This window comes from Myotis daubentonii, chromosome 12 (assembly GCF_963259705.1).
Source record: "Myotis daubentonii chromosome 12, mMyoDau2.1, whole genome shotgun sequence".
NCBI classification, from domain to species: Eukaryota; Metazoa; Chordata; class Mammalia; order Chiroptera; family Vespertilionidae; genus Myotis; species Myotis daubentonii.
Window position 1 is genome coordinate 60,996,709 of NC_081851.1, and position 20,511 is coordinate 61,017,219.

General features: G+C 45.1%; 1 protein-coding gene across 1 annotated transcript in view; it reads right to left on the bottom strand.

Annotated features, from left to right (window-relative positions):
- GALM (galactose mutarotase) overlaps nucleotides 1-17,814 on the bottom strand; it is a 46,100-nt gene extending 28,286 nt beyond the window's left edge. Inside the window, exons 1-4 of the mRNA XM_059660069.1 lie at nucleotides 17,517-17,814; nucleotides 10,022-10,176; nucleotides 6,584-6,790; nucleotides 1,654-1,735 (exon numbers count right to left, since the gene is read on the bottom strand). Of these exons, the coding sequence (XP_059516052.1) occupies nucleotides 1,654-1,735; nucleotides 6,584-6,790; nucleotides 10,022-10,176; nucleotides 17,517-17,706 (634 nt within the window). The 5' untranslated portion in view covers nucleotides 17,707-17,814. The remainder of the gene's footprint in view (nucleotides 1-1,653; nucleotides 1,736-6,583; nucleotides 6,791-10,021; nucleotides 10,177-17,516) is intronic.
- Between the last annotated feature and the right edge of the window lie 2,697 nt (nucleotides 17,815-20,511).

The following is a 20,511-nucleotide window of genomic DNA, read 5'->3' on the forward strand; positions in this document are numbered from 1 at the left end:
CATTTTGATCTGGCACCGTAAACACAACCCCATTGTTTTAAAGAGGCCAGAGTAGAACAAAAGGTCTCACCTAAAGTAAGGCCGGTGCCCAGTAAACTTAAAGTAATGTCTTGCTTAATGCCCTGGACTTTTTTTTTTTTTTAAATAATTTTAGTTGTGAAAATAGTATATCTTTGTGTATCCTTCACCCACCTTTCTCTAATGTTAGTGTCTTACCTGACTGTGGTACAAGATCACAACTACGAAGTTTAACCTGGGAACAGTGCAGTTAACTAAACGATAGACCTCACTAGAACTTCATCCGAGTTCCCGGAGGCCCCCTTTCAGCCTCAGGATCCAACCTGGAACCCCACGTTGCATTTTGTTGTCACATCTCCTTGGTATCTCCTCTGTGACCGTTCTTCAATCTTCCTTTGACTTTCATGATCTTGATCCTACTGCACAGTACTGCTCAATTATTGTGTAGTGGGGTTCATGGGATGTCTTCCCCTGGCTGGATTGAGGTTATGCATTTTGGACAGAGTACTACACAGCCCTAACCGGTTTGGCTCAGTGGATAGAGCGTCGGCCTGCGGACTCAAGGGTCCCGGGTTCGATTCCAGTCAAGGGCATGTACCTTGGTTGCAAGCACATCCCCAGTGGGGGGTGTGCAGGAGGCAGCTGATGGATGTTTCTCTCTCATTGATATTTCTAACTCTCTATTCCTCTCCCTTCCTCTCTGTAAAAATTCAATAAAATATATATTTTTTAAAAAGAATACCACACAAATGATGTGCTTTTTCAGTGCAGCGTACGAGGCGGAATGTAGTGTCTAAATGTCTCATTGCTGGTGATGTAAACCTTGTGTACACACACATCCATGAAGTTTGATTTTGGCAGCACCTCGCTTCCCCTTTTGATACTCGGCACTCCCCCTTCCCCCCCACCCCCCAGCTGTGTCCCAGAGGTGACTTATCTGCATTTGTCCTGCTCAGGCTACAACTCATTCTACTTTTCCCTCTTCTATCAAAGACCACGTGTTCTATCAGTGCCCTGCATTTGTGAGGTAATGTTCAGGTAAATTTATCTCTGCTAAGGTGCTAACAAGCAACAGATTTACATTTTATTTATTTATTTTTTCAGATTCACATTTTAGTAAAGAACTGCTGGAACCTAAGGCTCGGCTAGACAGTGATCAGCAAACTGTGGCTTGCGAGCCACATGCGGCTCTTTGGCCCCTTGAGTGCGGCTCTTCCACAAAATACTGACTTCTGCGCATGGGCCAGGAAGTTTCAATCACACTGTATGTGCGCGCCCGCACGTGGTATTTTGTGGAAGAGCCACACTCAAGGGGCCAATGAACCGCATGTGGCTCGCGAGCTGCAGTTTGCCGACCACTGGGCTAGGATGACCAGAGGACCCCGTGTGTTTGGGACTGTCCCCGTGTGTGCCTGTTGCCCTGGCTTAATCAGTAATAGCATCCCCTTTCCCTCTCAAAAGGGTCCTGATTTCTCTGTTTAATAATATGGCCACCCAACCTTAACCAAAATAAATGACTAATCATAGGCATTTTGGTAGGCCAACAGGGAAAATAAATTTAGGTAAAAGACGTTTCGATGTTTCTCGAATTGCGCCCCAGCTCTATGTTCCTATAAAAAGTTAAAGTTCACCAACCTGTAGGAATCAGGGTTTCGTCCACAGGCAAAAAGGCATCGGCTTCTATAGTGACTTCATGGTCGTATATATTCGGGGAACCCTGGGAAGGAAGGGGTAGGGAGGAGGATTTAAAGCTTAGTCCTATTTCATATATTTGCTTTATAACTTCTCTTGCAGAAATGTTTTCAGGCATTGACAAAAACGTTAGACATCCCACGTGACCTCTGAGACGGCTGATACGTTCCTTGAAGTGTGGGTAGACAGGGCCTCAAAATAGCAGCTGACACATTTGGGAGAAGCTTTCAAGCGTGACCCCAGCATGCATGTTCTTTACTAAATGGAAGTATAAAGGTGCAAAGTCAGGGCGACACCAGTAGTCTGAAAGCTTTTTGGGTTTCGACTTTTATTAGCAGAGGGGTTTTTTCCACCTTCCTCACACGCTGGGAAAAACAAGAGCAAGGGTCGGTGACCCGTAGCACACAGGGCTGGACGGCCAAGGCCTCGCCTCCAGGCTCGCCAGAGGTGGGGCACGTCACCCTTTCTCTGGCCCAATTCCCTGCCACATGACAGAAGCCCGGGAGTCAGAACTGGGGTCCCTGCTTTAGAGCGTTTGTCCATCTCCATAAAGAGGCGCCTGCTCTCCTGAGGGAGTCAAAGGCTGGTCAGTGGGCAGAGGCCCGTGGTCTAGTTCCAGCTCCCACTGAGTGGCCCCCAGGGAGTCACATAACCTCCTGGAATCTCATTTCCTTTTGTGTAAAACTGGGCTAACGGTGCCCCCACCTTTCCAGGGCTCTTCTGAAGGACAGTTTAGTAAAGATGTGTTGCGTTGCTTGCAAATTGGAAGATGCACATGTACATTTCTAATATAAGGGATTATTTTGATTATTAATAGGAGTTTATTTTAAAGCTCCACAGCAGAAGATACGAAAAGGGAAACCTCAAAAATAAGCTAAAACAGTGGTCCTCAACAGGGGCCGATTTTGCCCCACCGGGGAAGAATTTGACAATGCCCGGAGACATTTTTGATGGTCAAGACCGGGGGTGGTCATGCTAATGGCATCTGGTGGGAAGAGACCAGGGATTCTGCTAAACGCTCTACAATGCACAGGACTGCCCCCCCACCCCTGCAACAGGAATTACCTGGCCGAAATGTCCATAGTGCCAAGACTGAGAAACCCTGAATTAAGCGACACTGACGGTTCTGCCGGGTTTGAGAATGAGCAGAGAGAGGCAGAGCGCTGTGGTTAATGGAAAACAGGTTCTGTGGTCAGAAAGCCTCAGGCCCACAGAATCAAATGGAAAAGCCTGGCCCCAGCATGCAAGATTGTTGAGACCTTGAGACTCTATGTCTAAACATGGCAGAAACTGTTTGAATCACTCTTCTAAGAAGGTCTGTTTCTGAGGAACATCTCCTGTGTCCTCCTGGCAGGCACATGCTGGCAGGGGCAGGGATCGGTGGCAGGTCAGACTGGGGCAGAGGTTTCTCCTCTGCTTACACGATCTCAGCCACTTGTTTGGCCCCAGTTCTGACCTGAGAAGGCAGGTCCAACATGGGAGGGGCCTAGGGCAGCTGTAGACCAGAGGGGTCATCGCCTCTGTGGCTCTCCCTACTGCCATCCGCTCATGGCTCAGGGGTACAGCCAGCCCCAAGCAGGCCTCTGGGACTGAGGGGTGTCCCTTTCTGATGAGGGAAGAGAATGTGAAATAATTTTAGTAGTGAAACTGGCTCTACCTGTTCAACGCTCAGTTCAAGTTTGAGTAAGTATTCCATTATGTGAATATATTACAACTTGTTTACCTTTTCTCCTGTTGACGGACTTTTGCGTTGTTCCAGTTTTTTTTACTATTATGAATAAAGGTGCTTAGGAATGTCCTGTTTCTGTTTGTTTTTTAACACTAAGGCAGAAAGAAAATGATTCACTATGAAAATCACACACCCAACGAACTGATGCATCTGAGATGTTAGCAAGAAGCCAGGGAGAAGGAAAAAACCTTGATTAGGCACCGTTAGGGCCTACTGGCTACTGGGTCACCGAGCAGCACTAACATTCCTTCACGGAAGGGAAGCATGCTTCACTTGATGACTCCTCTGACCGGGAATAATGCAATGATCCACTCTGGTGGAATATTTCTGTTGGATTCATTTCCTCCCTGGCGGATGAAAATTTGGCAAGGAATGCTGATTCACAAACAGAACTTGAAGTCCATCTCTGAGCTCAGTGTTTGTTTTGGTGAACTTGGCTCGGCTGTGACTAGCCTGTAACATTAACCATTTACAGACTTCATTGTGGCCTGCGTGGGCTTTAAAGACTTCTTTTGTGCATTGCCACTACCACTGCCTTAATTCAGCTCTTATTGCCTCTAGCAGGAATAACCGACACCATTGGTTACTACCAACCAAGCCACAGCAACTGCCTTACCAGCACCCTTCCGCTCCCCTGGGAGAACCCTGACCTGTTGCTTTACCCTGTGCTAGGTTATAGATTCAGGGGAAGGACCCCTACCCCGGCCCCAGAGGGCTAATCCTGACTGGTCTAATCCCGGTGGTCTAATTCTCTTGTTGGTGATTGGGTTGAACAGGGCACAGGGCACACTTTTGGCCAACAAAATGTAGGAAAAGTCTGGAGGGGTGCTTCTGGGAAAAGTTTTGCTTGTTCTTAAAAATGGAACATGAGAGATATGAAAAAAAAAAAAAAAAAAAGGAATAGGTCCTTTTTTGTCTCTAGATGTGACTATATGAAGAGGTGGTTTCTAGAGCTGTGGCAACCATCCAGTGACCATGACAGGACAGCCTGAAGACAAAGGCCACAACACTGGAGAAGCAGAATGGAAAGACGGCAGAACCTGGGTCCTTGGTGACTACCTCCCCAGCCATCCGGAACCACAGTCACTGCTCGTCACCTCACGTTCCCCCAGGCCTGCTTTCACTGCTCTTTAGGTAAAGTTTAAGCAAGAAACATGTTCTCCCAGTTTTGTGTTAGGCAAAAGCAGGAACTGCGAAAAAGAAAAAGACACAAACAACCTACAACCCACATAACTTTTCTATTCTCTGAAAAACACAGTTCTCCCTTCCTCCCAGGCCCCCAACACTCAAACTTAGAAGCGATGAGTCAAAGCCTGGCCCCAAGTAGAACAAAAGCACTATTAAGTTAAACAAACAAACAAAGGGAGAAAATATATAAGATGAGCTGACTACCTTAAATACCAAGTTTGGATCTATTTCCTTAGGGAGGGTTTAGGATGCATGATAATGTGTCAGTGGGGTGGGCAAGAGATATTCTGAAAATGCAGAGGTCCTTGACCCCAGGCCTAGTTAGACTGACCGTCCACTCTTACCTGACAACCCCTGCCCACCCTCAACCCTGGAGCTAGTGGCTGTGGAGTCCAGCTGCACTTACTAAGACAGTTACAGAAGGGAGTTGACACTGACCACCCTTCTAGTGGGGCCTGTGATCTGGGAAACTATTCAGTCTATGTTAAGAGATTCAGAAATACCTGTCACTTCAGGGATGGGAAGGGTGTATAATTCTGGTCAGGAGGGTTCTCTGCCAGGTAAATAGGAAGAGCCGCAGTGAATCTTACATTCCCATTAAGTCTCCTCCATCGGAACACATTGGCAGATGTGATACTTCACACATCATTTCTCTTCCTAGTCCTGAATCTATTCCTTTAGGCCACCCCTACTTATAAAATTGGATGTCTAAGTATATAGAAATGTTGAAAACAGTAAAAAAATCACCATGATCTGCTACCTACATTAAACCATATTTTGTTCTATTTTTGTCAAGTTTCTTTCTGAACTTATTTTGAAAAGTAGGGCCTTTTTACATTTTGATGCATATATGTGTATTATATGATGTGTGTATGTGAGAATACCAAACTATAGGTGTGGCATTGGACACAGAACATGTCTTTAATGTTATATGCAAACTAAATAAAAATATTTGTATTTAAAAAAAAAAAAAAGAAAAAAAAAAAAAGAAAAGTAGGGCCTTTATGTTTATTATTGCAGAGCCTTTTATGGCTGGGCGTGTTTGTTTTGTTTTTGTACTTTGGTGTGTCTTTAAGATCTCAAGAAAGATGGTGGACGCTCCTGAAGATAAGGAGAGAGCAAGTGAAGAAACATCTTTCTTATTTTTAAAGGGAGGACTTTGGAAAGTATATCAGAACCAATTAACTCATGCTATTTGAAAAGATCCTAGGAAAAAAATTAGATCATCAGCAAACTCCTAAGAAAGTGTGAAAATGCAAGCTATTACTAGCTGGCTGTGAACATCATCTCGTGATAGAAAATCATGCCAAAGTGAGTGATTCAAGTACAGTAGACGCTGATGAGTTCTTCAGATGAACAGGAAGTAATAGATATAATCTGCAGAATTTAGCTAAGCTTTTTGTATTCTGTCTCATGCAATCGCCTCCTCAACAAGCTGAAATATTAGCATTAGGAGGGAATGAGGTAGTTTAGAAATTACTTAATGGGGGTTGTAATGTCTTTACCCCACACTCAGGGTGGGCCACACAGTAGGAGCCCACAAATATTCTCAGCATATCTAAAGGGCTTGGGCAGAGCACATTCCCAAAGGTCCAAGGGTAGAAAGCACTTTTCTTGGAAGTAATTTTTTAGGGGGACGGGGTGTAGGAGTGAAGTAGGTGACGCAAATGTAAGTACATGTTGTTAGTTGAGAGGGAATTCTTAAAATAACTAGTTAGTTACCTAAGCATATGGGAAACTTAGTTTTCTTGGCAGCAGAACATACTCATCCTATCTTTCCCTATAACTTTCATTTATTGAGCACCTACTATGAGCCAGATGCTTTGCTGGGCAATGTCATCATCATGGGGGTGACCCCATCACCAGGGTAATTTCATGCTGGGTTGGTCTCTCCAGTCACTCCCCCAGCTCATTCCACAAAGCACATCGCAGGAGAGAAGAGGCAGGGTCACTCACCTGGCCTGCCAGGTTGAAATAAGAATGGTTGGTCAGGTTGACGGGTGTGGTCTGACTGGCCTGCGCTCGGTAGTTGATCAGGAGCTCCCCTCCATCCAGCGTGTATGTTACCCAGACTTTTAACTCCCCAGGGTAACCTTCCTCACCGTCCGGACTGACCCGGGAGAACTGGACACCATTTGACAGCACCTGAGGGGTCCAGAGGACCTAGAAAAAAAGCGTTTTCAAAGCTGTTTAGTCACTCCAATCCCAAGCTAAATGCCACATTTCAATATCAAAGACGATTGATTCCAGGAAGGGAGACGATGATACAACCCATAAGGTTGAAAATAATAGCCTACATGTTAATTATTCTAAAATCCTGCTTTAAACAGAATTGGAGAGAAAAGAAATTTTCTCTTTACCTACTCACACTTCCCATACTCTTTCCCCCTGAATTTATACATATGTGTCTACAATATTTTCTTCCCCTACTTTGAGACTTTTTTGTTGAAATCTTAGCAGTACATTCTGAGTGTCATATAGCGATATCTCTATCTGCTAATAGTATTAAAAATAACCTTGCCCAGCCGGCATGGCTCAGTGGTTGAACATCCATCTGTGAACCAGGAGGTCACAGGTTCGAATCCCAGTCAGGGCACATGCCCGGGTTGCAGGCTCAATCCCCAGTGAGGGGAGAACAGGGGGCACTTTGGCAGGCATGAGACTGTCATTGTTGAGTGCTCACCAGCTGCTGACCTGGTGCTTTTACATAAATCATTTCACAGGGTAAGGATTTGGTGGGACCAAAAAAATTATTATCTTTGCAGGTCAAAATAGTTGAACAGTGGCAATTTCACATGGTTCCAATTAATATTATTACTCCCATTTTACAGATGAGTAAATTGAGTTCAGTGGAGTTAACTGGCTCACTTCTACCTCCCACATCTCAGGGGAGTGGAGTAGAAACCTTTAATACGTCATGAACACTGTTTAAAGGGTGTGTGTGTGTGTGTCAAGTCATACACGTAATTAGTGATAGAGCTAGGATTCAAATTCAGGTCTACATTATAACACATCTTGGTTTCAGTGGATGTTTTGTTCAAATCTCCATGAGTATATGATTTTTAAAAAAGGAAATAAAGAATTCAAATGAAAAAAAAAAATCTCTATGAGTTGAGGCCAAACACTGTCATTCCAAATAGACTTGAAAGATAACAAGTCCTTTGGCCTGAGGAATGGCCATGAGCCCAGGCTGTGCCCCCTCCCCCTCTCCCCCCACCCCCACTCCTGGCTGCACCTCTCAGTGACATTGCATTTGCCAGGAAGGGGAATCCAGCGGGAACGGAGGACTCTGCCTTCACCGATGGTGAAAGCAGCTGGTGCCTGAAACAAGTTCACTGACCTTAGAAACAAATTAATTTTAGACCCTAATTACCTCCCAGGAAGACTGAATTTTCAAGACACTGAACACACAAAGCCTATCATATATGTGATTAAAGAAAGAAAAAAGAAACTCCCGAATGGAAATTTTTAGGAATAAAAAAACTTGAAATGTTCTTAACTTGCTACCTTGTTTTTCTTCTTTAGAGAAAGAACACAGTGGAAAGATTTTTGTGTAAACCAATATGATCAGATAAGGATAATACCGTGGGAAGTGTCATTCCTATTCATGGAAGGATTTCCCTGACCCTATCGTTTCCAGATTTCCAGAAAATTTCCTGATTTGCACCTTTAGGCCTACTTCTCCCATTTCTAATCCTGTCAGGTTCTTCAAATTTCATCTCTAGAAAACACATACCTCCAAAAGAACTATTATTCCGTTAACTGTTGAGATCAAACCCAGCTGAAAACGAAGTTCATCTGATACTGCTCATGGCACTATATCAAAACCGACTGTTCAAAAACTTTCCATAATAACATTCCAAGTGTTCCCCCACTTCTCTCTGGGCTGTTGCACAGCCATGCTCTCCAATATCAACACAGTGAATGAAATGCTATCCTTTCTCCAAGGGCAGTTCAAGTCCCACCTCCCCCGTTGCTACGCATTAGTCCATGCCCAGCTCCTCTATCACCCCACTGGCGTCTATATTATGGGCTTCTACCAGTGGTTTATGGAAGGGTCCCGCTCCCTCACTGTACTGTGAGCCTCAGAAGGCTCCATCCTCTGATGTGCCCTGGTTCACAGTAGGGGCCCAGTAGGCACACTGCATTCAGGAATATGTGTACATGCACACTCGCCATTTGCTACGTTCATACAGGGCATACATGTTAAGCAACACCACAAAAAGTACCAGCGTGGGCGAGAGGGAACAGGAACAAGCAGGAACACGGTGCTGTCCTGAGGCTCCGCTCAAGGTCCCTGTCCGCACAGAGCTGGGCCTAACTTCTCTGGTTGCGGTTTGCCCACGGACCGGGCATATGCCAGGGACCCTCTGGCTCTGTGCCTCCCTGGCCGAGGACGCCCATCGTGGAGGAAAAGGGAACTGACGGGGCAGTCTGGTTCTGGGCCACAGACAGGAAGCTGGTGGGACAGGGGTAGCAGGGTAACCAACTTCTTCTCCGGGAGAGCTGGCGGTCAGGGGCAGAAAGAAATTGTGGTCCTTAACTGCACACATGTTCCTGTCTTCTCTGGCTCTTCGCTAGGAAATCACCTGGCGGTGTGTTTGAAAGGCAAGTGAACTACCGAAAGGATCTCCTCACCGCCTGGAATGAGACCAGTAAGAGAGTCCCTGAGGGTTGACCAGCAGACGCACCCAGGGAGGGGGCAGGAGGCCAGGCGTCCCTGCTCAGGGAGAAGCTGTTGGGTCAGTTTGCTTTCCTCACCTCGTTTTTCCCAGACTCTCTGGGGGAGTGGGAGTTTTAATGTGGAAAAGGGGAACTGGGGAGGATAGGGGATAATTTGGGGGCATGGAGCGGTAGGCCTGAATGCAGCAGAGCTTAACCACAGATACAGGGGTGCTTGCTGGACTGGGGGCACCCACAGTGGTGGCCGAGGTGGAGAGCAGCAGTTGTGAAGGAATGAGGCCTTCTGGCCAGGCAGCCCGACTTAGGAGCATGTGGCCTTCTGGAGCCCCAGATTTCTCATTTGGGGATAATACAGGGTCCTAGTAAGGGTGAGAGATAATACATGAAAATACCTTGGGCAGTAAGTGGTCAGAATTATTTCAATCTACTTTCCTGCTGTGCTTACGGTCAGCTCGACTCCCTGGTCCAACCCCGAGGAAGTCGTTCCCTGTCTTCCTAAGTCAAGGTCACTGTCCTTTCATAGTCAGAGGAGTTAGGCAAGGCTGGGCCCTGAGACAGCCAGCGCACCTGCTCCTCCGAACCATGGAGCAGCGTCTTTCCTGAATCACCTTCCCACGCACTTGCTCCAGGGCCTAGGTATACGGCAGGGATGCTCGAAGGCCCTGTGTGAAGTGCGCCAGGTGAGGACTCGACCCAGTGCCCCCGACTCACCTTATCAAACCCTCTGACTCCTCCATGCAGACTGTTGGGCCCATTGTTGACGGCCAGCTTATACTCCTTCCCGTCCAATGTGAATGTTCCCTTGGCAATTCGATTGGCCACCCTGCCAACCACGGCTCCAAAGTAGGGCTGCTTCTGGAGGTACCCTGCAAGGACAGGGGATGACAGTTTTGTAAACTTCAAACTGCAGGTGAGGCTCACACTGCTAGCCACCACTTTCTCCTGAGGGCAGCTGTGAAGGAACAACTTGGGTATACCCTCATGGCAGCACAGAAAATGGTGTTCTCTACACATGACCTTTCCCCTTTCCAGAGTGGTAAACATTTTAAAGAATGTTATAAAGCACAAAGAAGACACTTAAACCATCCTAACCTCATCAACAGACAGAACCACTGATTTAAATTTTTTTTTTATCAATTGATTTTAGACAGAGATAGAGTGAGACATCACATTGCAGTTCCACTTATTCATTGGTTGACTCTTGTATGTGCCCTGGCAAGGATGAACCTACGATCGTGGTGCTGGGAGGATGTGCTAACTAACTGAGCTACTGCAGAACCACTGTTACTGTTCTTAGGCACATCCCCTGTCTTCTAGTATATGCCTATGGGTAATTGTCTTCTTTTTATAAAAAAAGAGGGGTCCTAGTGAACATGCTGCTTTGTAATCCGCTTCCTCCCTCCCCCTCGCAGGCCAATCAATTTTCTTAGTTACATTTACGTGTAGTCTTGAGAAGAAACTATCTTATCTTTCTTCTCTTTTCATTAAAAAAATCATGCAATTAGTACATAAAAATGTTCTTTAAAGAGTGTTAAATAATACACAAGAATATAGAGTAGGCTTGCCAGAGGAACTGTAGGACACCCAGTTAAATCTGAATTTCAGGTAAATAATGAAAACATTTTAGTATAAGTATGTTCATATTATTGTTATACATGGCACATACTTACATTTAAAAATGTTATTTATCTGAAGTTCCTATTTAATTGGGCATCCTGTATTTTTCTTTGCATAATCTGGCAACCTCAATAGAGTAAAACATAAAGTTCTCCTCCACCTCTCAGCTCCTCTGCTTCCTGGTAACTACTGGTAACAGTTAGGCATATACACTTACTTTAAAGAACACACATTCTATATAGAGAGAATCATACACGCTGTTTTGCTACGTTTTCAGTTATCAAATGTCTTAAGGTCTCTCCATGTGGCTACGTGGCATATTGATGAGAATAAACTGTTGTCAGTATTTTGGGGGGGGGGGGGGGGCGGGGGAGGAGGCGTAAATGAAAGATAGCTAGTGTCCTGTACTTACAACTTGGTGCCTGGGCATATTACAGTACTTTCCTTCTCTTTAAGTTCCTCTGTGCTATAATCTTCTAGCTTAGATTACAGTGGCAGAGATTAAGGTTTAGAGGTAATTTGTGTGTGTGGTTTTGTTTGGATTATCACCAAGATTGCTTTCTACTCTATTTTTCACTCAGAGGCCCTCGAATTCCATTCCCCTTTCTGCAGTCCTGTGTACCCATCACATCTACTGTGGCTCAGAAGAGCATGCAATTTAAGCCTATGCACTGTTTTTACCACAGCTGGAGGGGCTCTTCGGACATGGACCCTGAACCGATTAGGCCAGTTGCAGGCTACGGGTTCCCATTACTCAACTGGTTGGGCCTAACCGAAGCATTCATCTTCTCTTCTAGGTCTTTCCTGGTTCACTTCTTGCTAATCTGCAGGCCCTCAGAGCCCTGCCTGTAGATTGTCGTCACAGCTAACACTGCGCTTTCAAAGTCTCAGCCACTTTCTAAATGCTGTACATTTAACTCATTTCATCCTCAGAATGCTTCCATAAGATAGACACTATTATTAGCAGGTGTGGAAACCAAGAACAGAAAGGTGAAGTAACTTGCCCCCAAACATACAACTAGTATGGCCAAACCAGGATTTGAATGCAGATACTCTGGCTCCTAAATACTTGTTCTTGTGCATCACATGACTTGGAAAGCACAAGGCTTTCTGATGAGTTGACCTTACTACCATCTCTCAGCACAGGCAGGCTGATCTCTATCAGCTCCCACCTCTCTCCCACTCTCCTCTCTTCCTGAAGCTGTAGCTTTAAAACCCTAACACTGGCTAACCAAAAGGAGTCCCCAAGGGCCAGACAACCTTTTCTTGGTTTTTGTTTTTAATAGACTTTATTTATTTATTTTTAAAAATATATAAATTGGTTTTTTACCGATTTTAGAGAGAGAGGAAGGGAGAGGGATAGAAACACTGATGAGAGAGAAACATCAACATCGATTGGCTGTCTCTTGCACACACCCTGCTGGGGATCAAGCCTGAAACCCAGGCATGTGCTCTGAGTGGGAATCAAACTTGCGACCTCTTGGTGCACGTGTCAACACTCAAGCACTGAGCCACACTGGTGGGACACTTTAGAAAAATCAAGAAAACTTGAGCTGAAGATAGAGATTCCCAAATAACCCCTGCCCTCACACATGCATAACCTTCCCCATTATCAGCATCCCCCACCAAAGTGGTACATTTATTATAATTGACTAGAGGCCCAGTGCACAAATCTTTGTGCACTCAGGGCGGGGGTCCCTCAGCCCGGCCTGTGCCCTCTCGCAGTCTGGGACCCCTCGGGGGATGTCCACCTGCTGGCTTAGGCCCAAGCGGGCCTAAGCTGGCAGTCAGACATCCCTCTGGCAGCCCGGGAGCCCTCGGGGGATGTTTACTTGCCAGCGGGGAGCAGGCCTAAGCTGCAGACGGACATCCTTAGTGCTGCTGAGGAGGCAGGAGAGGCTCCCACCACCACCGCTGTACTGGCAGCCGTCAGCCTGGCTTGTGGCTGAACAGAGCTCGCCCTGTGGGAGCGCACTGACCACCAGGGGGCAGCTCCTGCATTGAGCGTCTGCCCCCTGGTGGTCAGTGTGTGTCATAGTGACCAGTCATTCCCAGTTGTTCTGCTACTAGGGTCAATTTGCATATTACCCTTTTATTATATAGGATGAGTCTACATTGACACATCATCATTACCTAAAGTCCATAGCTGACATTAGTGTTCACTCTTAGTGTTGTATATTATATGGGTTTGGACAAATGTATCCTCCATTATAATATCATACAGAGTATTTTCACTGCTCCAAAAATCTTCTGTGCATTGCCTATCTATCCCTCCCATCCCCCTAGTCCCCAGCAACTACTGATCTTTTTTACTGTCTCCATAGCTTTGTCTTTTCCAGAATGTCATATAGTTGGAATCATACAGTATGTAGCCTTTTCAGATGGGCTTCTTTCACTTAGTAATATGCATTTAAGGGTCCTTCTTGTCTTTTTTTTTTTTTGTGGCTTGATAGCTCATTTCTTCTTAGCACTGAACAATATTCCATGATCTGGATGTATCCCAGTTTATTTATCCATTCACCTACTGAAGGACATCTTAGCAATTATGAATAAGCTACTATAGATAGCCCATGTGCAGATTTTTGTGTGGGTGTGAGATTTTAGCTCTTTGAGTAAACACCAAGGAGCATGGCTGATGGATCATATGGTTAGAATATGTTTAGTTTTGTAAGAAACTACTAAACTGTCTCCCAAAGTGGCTGTGCCATTCTGCAGTCCCATGAGCAATGAGTGAGAGTTCCTGCTGCTCCACATCCTGGCTGCTCTTTGGTATTGTCCGTGTTCTGAGCTTTGGCCATTCTATTAGGTCCTGTTTTACTTTGCATTTCCCTGATGATATATAATGTGGAGCATTGGTTTGTTTTTCAGGAGCTGAAAAATGCAAAGAAAGCAGAATTTCTGTTCAAAAATTGTTTGGCTGTATGTACCTCAGACAGCCTAAACCTTAGCCAGAGTACTTTAAAGTCTCAAACAAAATTGCTCACTAGTCTCGGTCAACGCCCCCTCACGCTCACCCTGATTCACTTTCCTTTGGCTTTTTGAGGAAAACAAACATTACTTTAATTGACGAGCACTTTAAGCTTCCCACATATTTTATATATTCTTCAATGGCTGCTGGTTGTCCCAGATGAATCTCCATGCTATTTTTTTTTTCAGTGCTAACAAAGTGAAATAAAAAGTTCAAGTACTGTGAGGGAAGGTATTTGGGAGCAAAGGAAGGAAAGAAGATAAAAATTATTACTTGTTCACCACAGTCAGATACTATCACAGCCAACAGCACATTTAATCATCATTATCCACTTGTTTCGGAGAGGAAATAGGTCTGGAGAGGTTAACTTGCCCAAGGTCACACAGCTTTCAGAGGCAAAGCAGATTTAAACCAGGAATCCTCAATACTCCCTTAAGGGCACTCTGGGGCATCTGTAATATTAAACTGCAGCCTCTAAACTGGCCCCCTTTCCTCCAGGGTAACCCCTCTTATGAACTCAGGTTTTCCAAAAACACTATAGTTATTTTTTCTAGTTTTTCCATAATGGCTCATGACAGTAATAGCTGGGTGTCTGGTGGTAACTGGGGGGAAGATGGAGGGGAAGGAGTTGCATTGATTGTATGGGTAGGTTGTTTGTATCTGTGGCTTATAAGCAAATGTTCTCATCACAGGTTTGGAGAGAAGTCATAATGATTGCAGGTGGGACATGCAAATGAAAAACATTTAAAAAAATATGGCAGAAAAACTCACTGGGGGTGTGACTGATTTTCCCAGCCCATAACTAAAAGACCATGTGATTTACCTCTTTAGAATTCTACAGAGAAAGATCTCATTTACCCAAGGAGGAATTGAACTGTTCTGACCTCAGTCGTGGTCATCAGCCAAGCAGTTTATATAATCTGCCTGGGAAATTGGCGATAGTTCATTCACATCAATCTGGCAGTTACAAAAGGACCACGTCTCATGGAATTATCCACGCTCAGCTCTTCCCAGTGGCTCAAAACATTTTAGGGGACACGGTAATGAAGGTAACCCCTTGCTCTGTCACACCTTATTGCGTTAAGTTATTTGCCTCAGTTTGTTTAACACTTACATACTCAGACATTCTTAGACTATATAGTGAACATTACGTCTCCTTCCTATCCCTGTACCCAGCTACCCAGAGTCTTTGCTTAAGGGCAACCACTGTTGCCGATTTCTTAACATGGGTTTTAATGCACTAGAATCGATCAAAATAGCAGCAGAGAGACATTTCATACTTCTGTTATGCGCAGTTTAACGATGGGGACACATTGAGAGATTTTACCTTTGTGCAAACCTAGATAGTATAGCCTGCTATACACCTAGGCTATATGGTTGGTATACTACTGTAGTGTGGTCCGACTTTGACCAAAATATTGTTATGCAGCCATAACTGTATTCTGATTGAGACAATTATGCTTCCTGTTATGAAGTTTTCCTTATTTTTGGCAATATTAAAGGAATACACACACACACACACACACACACACACACACACACACACACACACACTGAAGGACAGGGCCTTATAAAAGGAACAAGGAGGCTGCCTGCCATAGCCTTGAAGATGGCTGAATATATTAGAAAGTATTGCTTGATATTCTCAGGGCTTTTTTCCAACTTCTCTTTTGAAAACAGCTTGATTTTCTTTTAACATAAATTATTTAAATTATAGCATAGAAATGAAAATGTCTCTCTCGCTGCTTATTGTGAAGCCTGTGACGCATTCTGGTTAAGAAAATTCTATTTAACTTTCCCAAGAGATGTTAATTACATGGAGGGCAATACAATACAAGCCAGGGGATCAGTTTTTTTCCCTTCTCCCTTTTAAGAACAATGGGGAATATTTTCTTTCACTCAGACTCCCACGAGTCATAGACTCATGGAGACAGTTGTATAAATGCCCTCACAAAATCGGCAGTTCTATGCCAGTGCTTCCCCGGTGCCATGTTATCATGACACATATTTCATATGACTTCCAGAAAGCCACCTTGTGCTTTAAGATCCATGTAACTCACATCAGAACTAAAAATGATATGAACAGTGTGTGTGTATGGTGTGTGCGTGTGTGTACAGAGGGTGGGTAGTTACATCCTGACTAGTGATAAGGCCGAGATAGAAATGAGATGATAAAAACAGGTGCTCTTGGCTTATCGTCTCCAGTTCTTTACTGGTTCTGCAATTGTAGGTCAAGTACCCAATTCTTTGACTCCATGGGCAATTTTGCACCAGTCAAGTAAACTCTTTATGGTTTGTTTCAGCCTAGATGCGAACACCCACCTCCAGAAATTCAAGGGATATGGATTTCCCCCACATCCCTGTACTTTCCTACGCTGGAGTCTCCTGTAATAGATTTGCTGAAGTTACCAAAGAAATTCTGCCGAAGACTACCTACTCCCTCTCCAAGATGACCTACCCCCTCTCCAAACCAAGCAGTGGAAGCTCCAACACAGATTAAGACAACTAGAGGGCAAGGAATAGGATCTTCAGGGATATTCTGATAATACATTTTGATAAGGAAATGGGAAGCAAATTTCAGTTTTCTAAGGGAAACCCAATATTCTCAGGAGTTTTCTGTTGACATCCAACTCTGAGCCATGCTACATATCTAAAGAACCAGACAGAAGGACACGCCTAAAAGAAAACCTCAAACCTCCTCTCTAAGCAGACTGTTTCCACCTCTACCACCAGGCAGAGGATGTCAATTCTCAACAGTGCCCCTTTGCCAACTTTATTTCAGACCTCATTTCCTGTCCAGTTGCACCCCTACTACCAAGAGAACACTATGTATGCTCTCCTTTATTGCCATCAAACTGCGATTGTAATTATTTATTTATGCAGTTATTTGGCTAATGGCTCTGTCCCCAGCGAAACTACAAGCTGTATGAGGTTGGGGACCTCGTCTGTATCATTGGATGAGGTAACTGGATTAACAGTTTTTAAATGCATGTAGTAATATACGATCTTAATTGCCCACGGATCCCAACAGGAATAGAAGTCCACCCCAGCTAGGAGAAGACCTCATTTCTAGACCATGAGTAGGTCTTCCGCGTTCCATTCTGTACAGGGTCCTTGAGCAGCCAGAGCCTGCTGGGCTCTAACCCCACCCAGACCAGAGTGGATAAGCTGTCTGCATCTCCTGAGTATGTCTGAGACAACCAGGCCTCAAAGAGACTCTGATCCAGGAAAAGGGAAGTAGAAAACGCACGTCTTTGATTTTCCTTGTTGAGAAAGGGCAAGAGGGAGGAACTGGGAGCCACACCCCCTCCAGCCTGCCTTTTCCTCTTCAGCTCTGACAAAAACCAGGCGGTTCAAAGATCGCTGACCCTCGACTGACTTTTTAAATCAATCGAGGCAAAGCCTGAATGGATAACCAGAGGCCAAGTCCTATCGCTGTTCATTCTGTCTTTTTCCGACCACTGGATACAACACCGAGAGGGAGCGGGACGCAAGCATTCCTGACCCGCACGCCCAAGCTCAGGCCCTTCCCCTCGGTCCCTGCTCCCGGAGCAGCCCCATCCCGGCCGCGGGCAGGGTGGGCCTGACGCCCGCCTGCAACCAGGGCAGAGTTTAACCCACCTTCCAACTCGGCAAAGCCCAGCACTACATCTGAGGCTCTGCCCTGCCTGTCTTTGACCTCCAGGGCCGAGATGGTGCAACCCCAGGAGAGGATGTCCACTCTCAGCTGGTCTGACTGCAGCCGGAACTTCTCCACTGTCCCTGCCCCCGAGGGCAGCTCTCCAAACACGGATCTGGTCACCGAAACCATGGGGAAAGCAGGGTGTGCTGGACTCCCGGCCCTTCGAACTCCTGCAGCCGAAGTGGGAGCGACATAAGTTTACTGGGAAAGGGGTGGGACCCGGCTCCGACTCCTCCCCTTCCTTGCCTGGATTTGGGGAGTGACCACTCCTGCAGAAAATATCCCCTGCGGCCTTTCTAATCTTTTCTTTGCCAAGGGTCACCTAAATGCAACATTTCCAACCGTGCTTTTGGTTCTTTTCCTTTGCTAACCTTGGCTGCATTGCATGTTGGGAATGGTAGTCTTTGGAAGATGAAGTTGCATTTTGGGGCTTGTAGTTTTTCTAAACCCAATCCTGAACCTACAGGATTCTACCCCCGCCTCTGGCCCAAGGTTCTTAACGTGCAATGAGCTGTTTGTTAATGTTGGTGGTTGACTTTCAGACTAAAAGCTAGAAAATGCACCGAGCAGAATTAGGGACGTTGAAAGGGATCTTGTGGGGAAATTCCCCCTTTAAGTTAACTCTTTGATCCAGAGGGGAAAGAAGTCCGGGGGTTGTTAGGGAAGGGGTAATGCAGGCTCCTTGGCACACTGCACACTGGCTGAAGATCCATTCTGTTTGTCCCGCAAGGAGAAGCTCTGGACATGTTTCTGCTGGAGCTGCTGCCCAAAGACTCTCCTGGCTGCCGGCCTGGAGTGGCCGCCTAGGAGAGGGTCAGTCCTCGGAGGTCAGGTGTGCATATGGGTGAGCAGAGGCAGCCTCCCACTTTCTTCTGAAGTTCAGAGTCCCTTTAAGAAGGCATTAAGGGGGGGAAAAAAAGAAGGCATTAAGGAAACAGATATTTATTTATTTATTTATTTTATTATATACTGATTTTCTTTTTTTTTAAAATATATTTTATTGATTTTTTACAGAGGAAGGGAGAGAGAGATAGAGAGTTAGAAACATCGATGAGAGAGAAATATCGATCAGCTGCCTCCTGCACATCTCCCACTGGGGATGTGCCCACAACCCAGGTACATGGCCTTGATCAGAATCGAACCTGGGACCTTTCAGTCCGCAGGCCGACGCTCTATCCACTGAGCCAAACCGGTTTCGGCAGGAAACAGATATTTAATAAGGTCCTTATAAATACCTGATACTCTACTTTTATTATCTCCTTTGCACAAGCAGAAAAAGGCTTTAAGTATGTACTGCCGGGAGAGGAAAGACACCGAGGTCATTAAAGAATCGTGCTTTAGTGTGCCTCGGAATTATTTGTGCAGATTTTTAAACGCATATCCCCAGGCCCATCCCTGGTGTTTCTGACTCTGTAAGTCGAGGCTGAGACTCAGGAATCTGCCTTTTTCACAGTTCCCCAGGTTATTCTAATGCAGATCATCTGGAACCAATCTTTGAGAAATATTGCTGTAAGTTTAGATGACTAATTTCAGGCTCTGATGGCAGAAAACTAAAACAGAGCTATAAAAGGCCTTAATAGGATTGTCAGATAAAATACAGGAGCCTGTGTCTGCATTGCTTTGCTAAATCTGGCAATGCTAGACAGGACTGGGCCTAGGAAGGAAGGATGCGGGAAGCCTGAAGACATGTTTTACTTGACTGCATACTCATCTCATCTTTGCTTGCTGCTGCTTCTGATTTGGTTCCTAGGTACTTCAGAGAGGATCGAATGAGGCTATGGTGAGTGCCAAAAGCATCTATGATTAAGAAATTAGGAGAATTGGGATCATGTTTCTGGAATCAGATGCTAATAAAATAGAACTGTCTCTTAGCCCTTTCTGTCTGTGTAGTTGGAAGGAATATTTAACGTTCTTGCCACCAAGCCTTAATGCTCATTCATGAAGCAGCAGAATTCTGATAGCAAAGGAAAATGAGAGCTTGCAGCAGGCTTCAGTGAAAAAGACCCAAACAAGTCAAATTATAGACTGTACCACACATATTCAATAACTGATAAGCACTCTTGTGGGTGATTTCATCTGAAATTCTCATGAACTCTGTAGCCCTCACCGGCCCACTCAGCACTTATGGCTGATTCATACCCAAGCCCTTTTGGCTATGCCGTGTTAGCAAGGATGTCTTAGAACCTCTTCTATGAGCAGGAAGACTGCATTTTCTTTTCTTAGTCGCCGGTTCTCAATGTTCTGCCAAACTCATGTTGTCACTGGAAAGAAATAAATACATTTGAATGGCCAAACCCAAATGTCACTAGGGAGGCCTTGTAGCTTGACTTAGTAGAAAATGAAACATACCATGATGTCTCTCTATGACAGCCGTGGGCAAACTACGGCCCGCGGGCCGGATCCGGCCCATTTGAAATGAATAAAACTATTGAAAAAAAAGACCGTACCCTTTTATGTAATGATGTTTACTTTGAATTTATATTAGTTCACACAAACACTCCATCCATGCTTTTGTTCCGGCCCTCCGGTCCAGTTTAAGAACCCATTGTGGCTCTCGAGTCAAAAAGTTTGCCCACCCCTGCTCTAAGATGTAAGGAGCACACTTCTTCATATATATATATATATATATATATATATATATATATATATATATATATATATTATTGATTTCAGAGAGGAAGGGAGAGGGAGAGAGAGACAGAAGCATCAATGATGAGAAAGAATCATTGATTGGTTGCCTCCTGCAAGCCCCACACTGGGGATCAAGCCAGCAACCCAGGCATATGCCCATGACCGGAATCGAACCCAGGACCCTTCAGTCCACAAGCTGACACTCTATCCACTGAGCCAAACCAGCTAGGGAGTACACTTATTGATTTCATTTTCCTTTTGCTTTTAAGGATTTAACATATAGAGCCAAATAGGACTACCTTG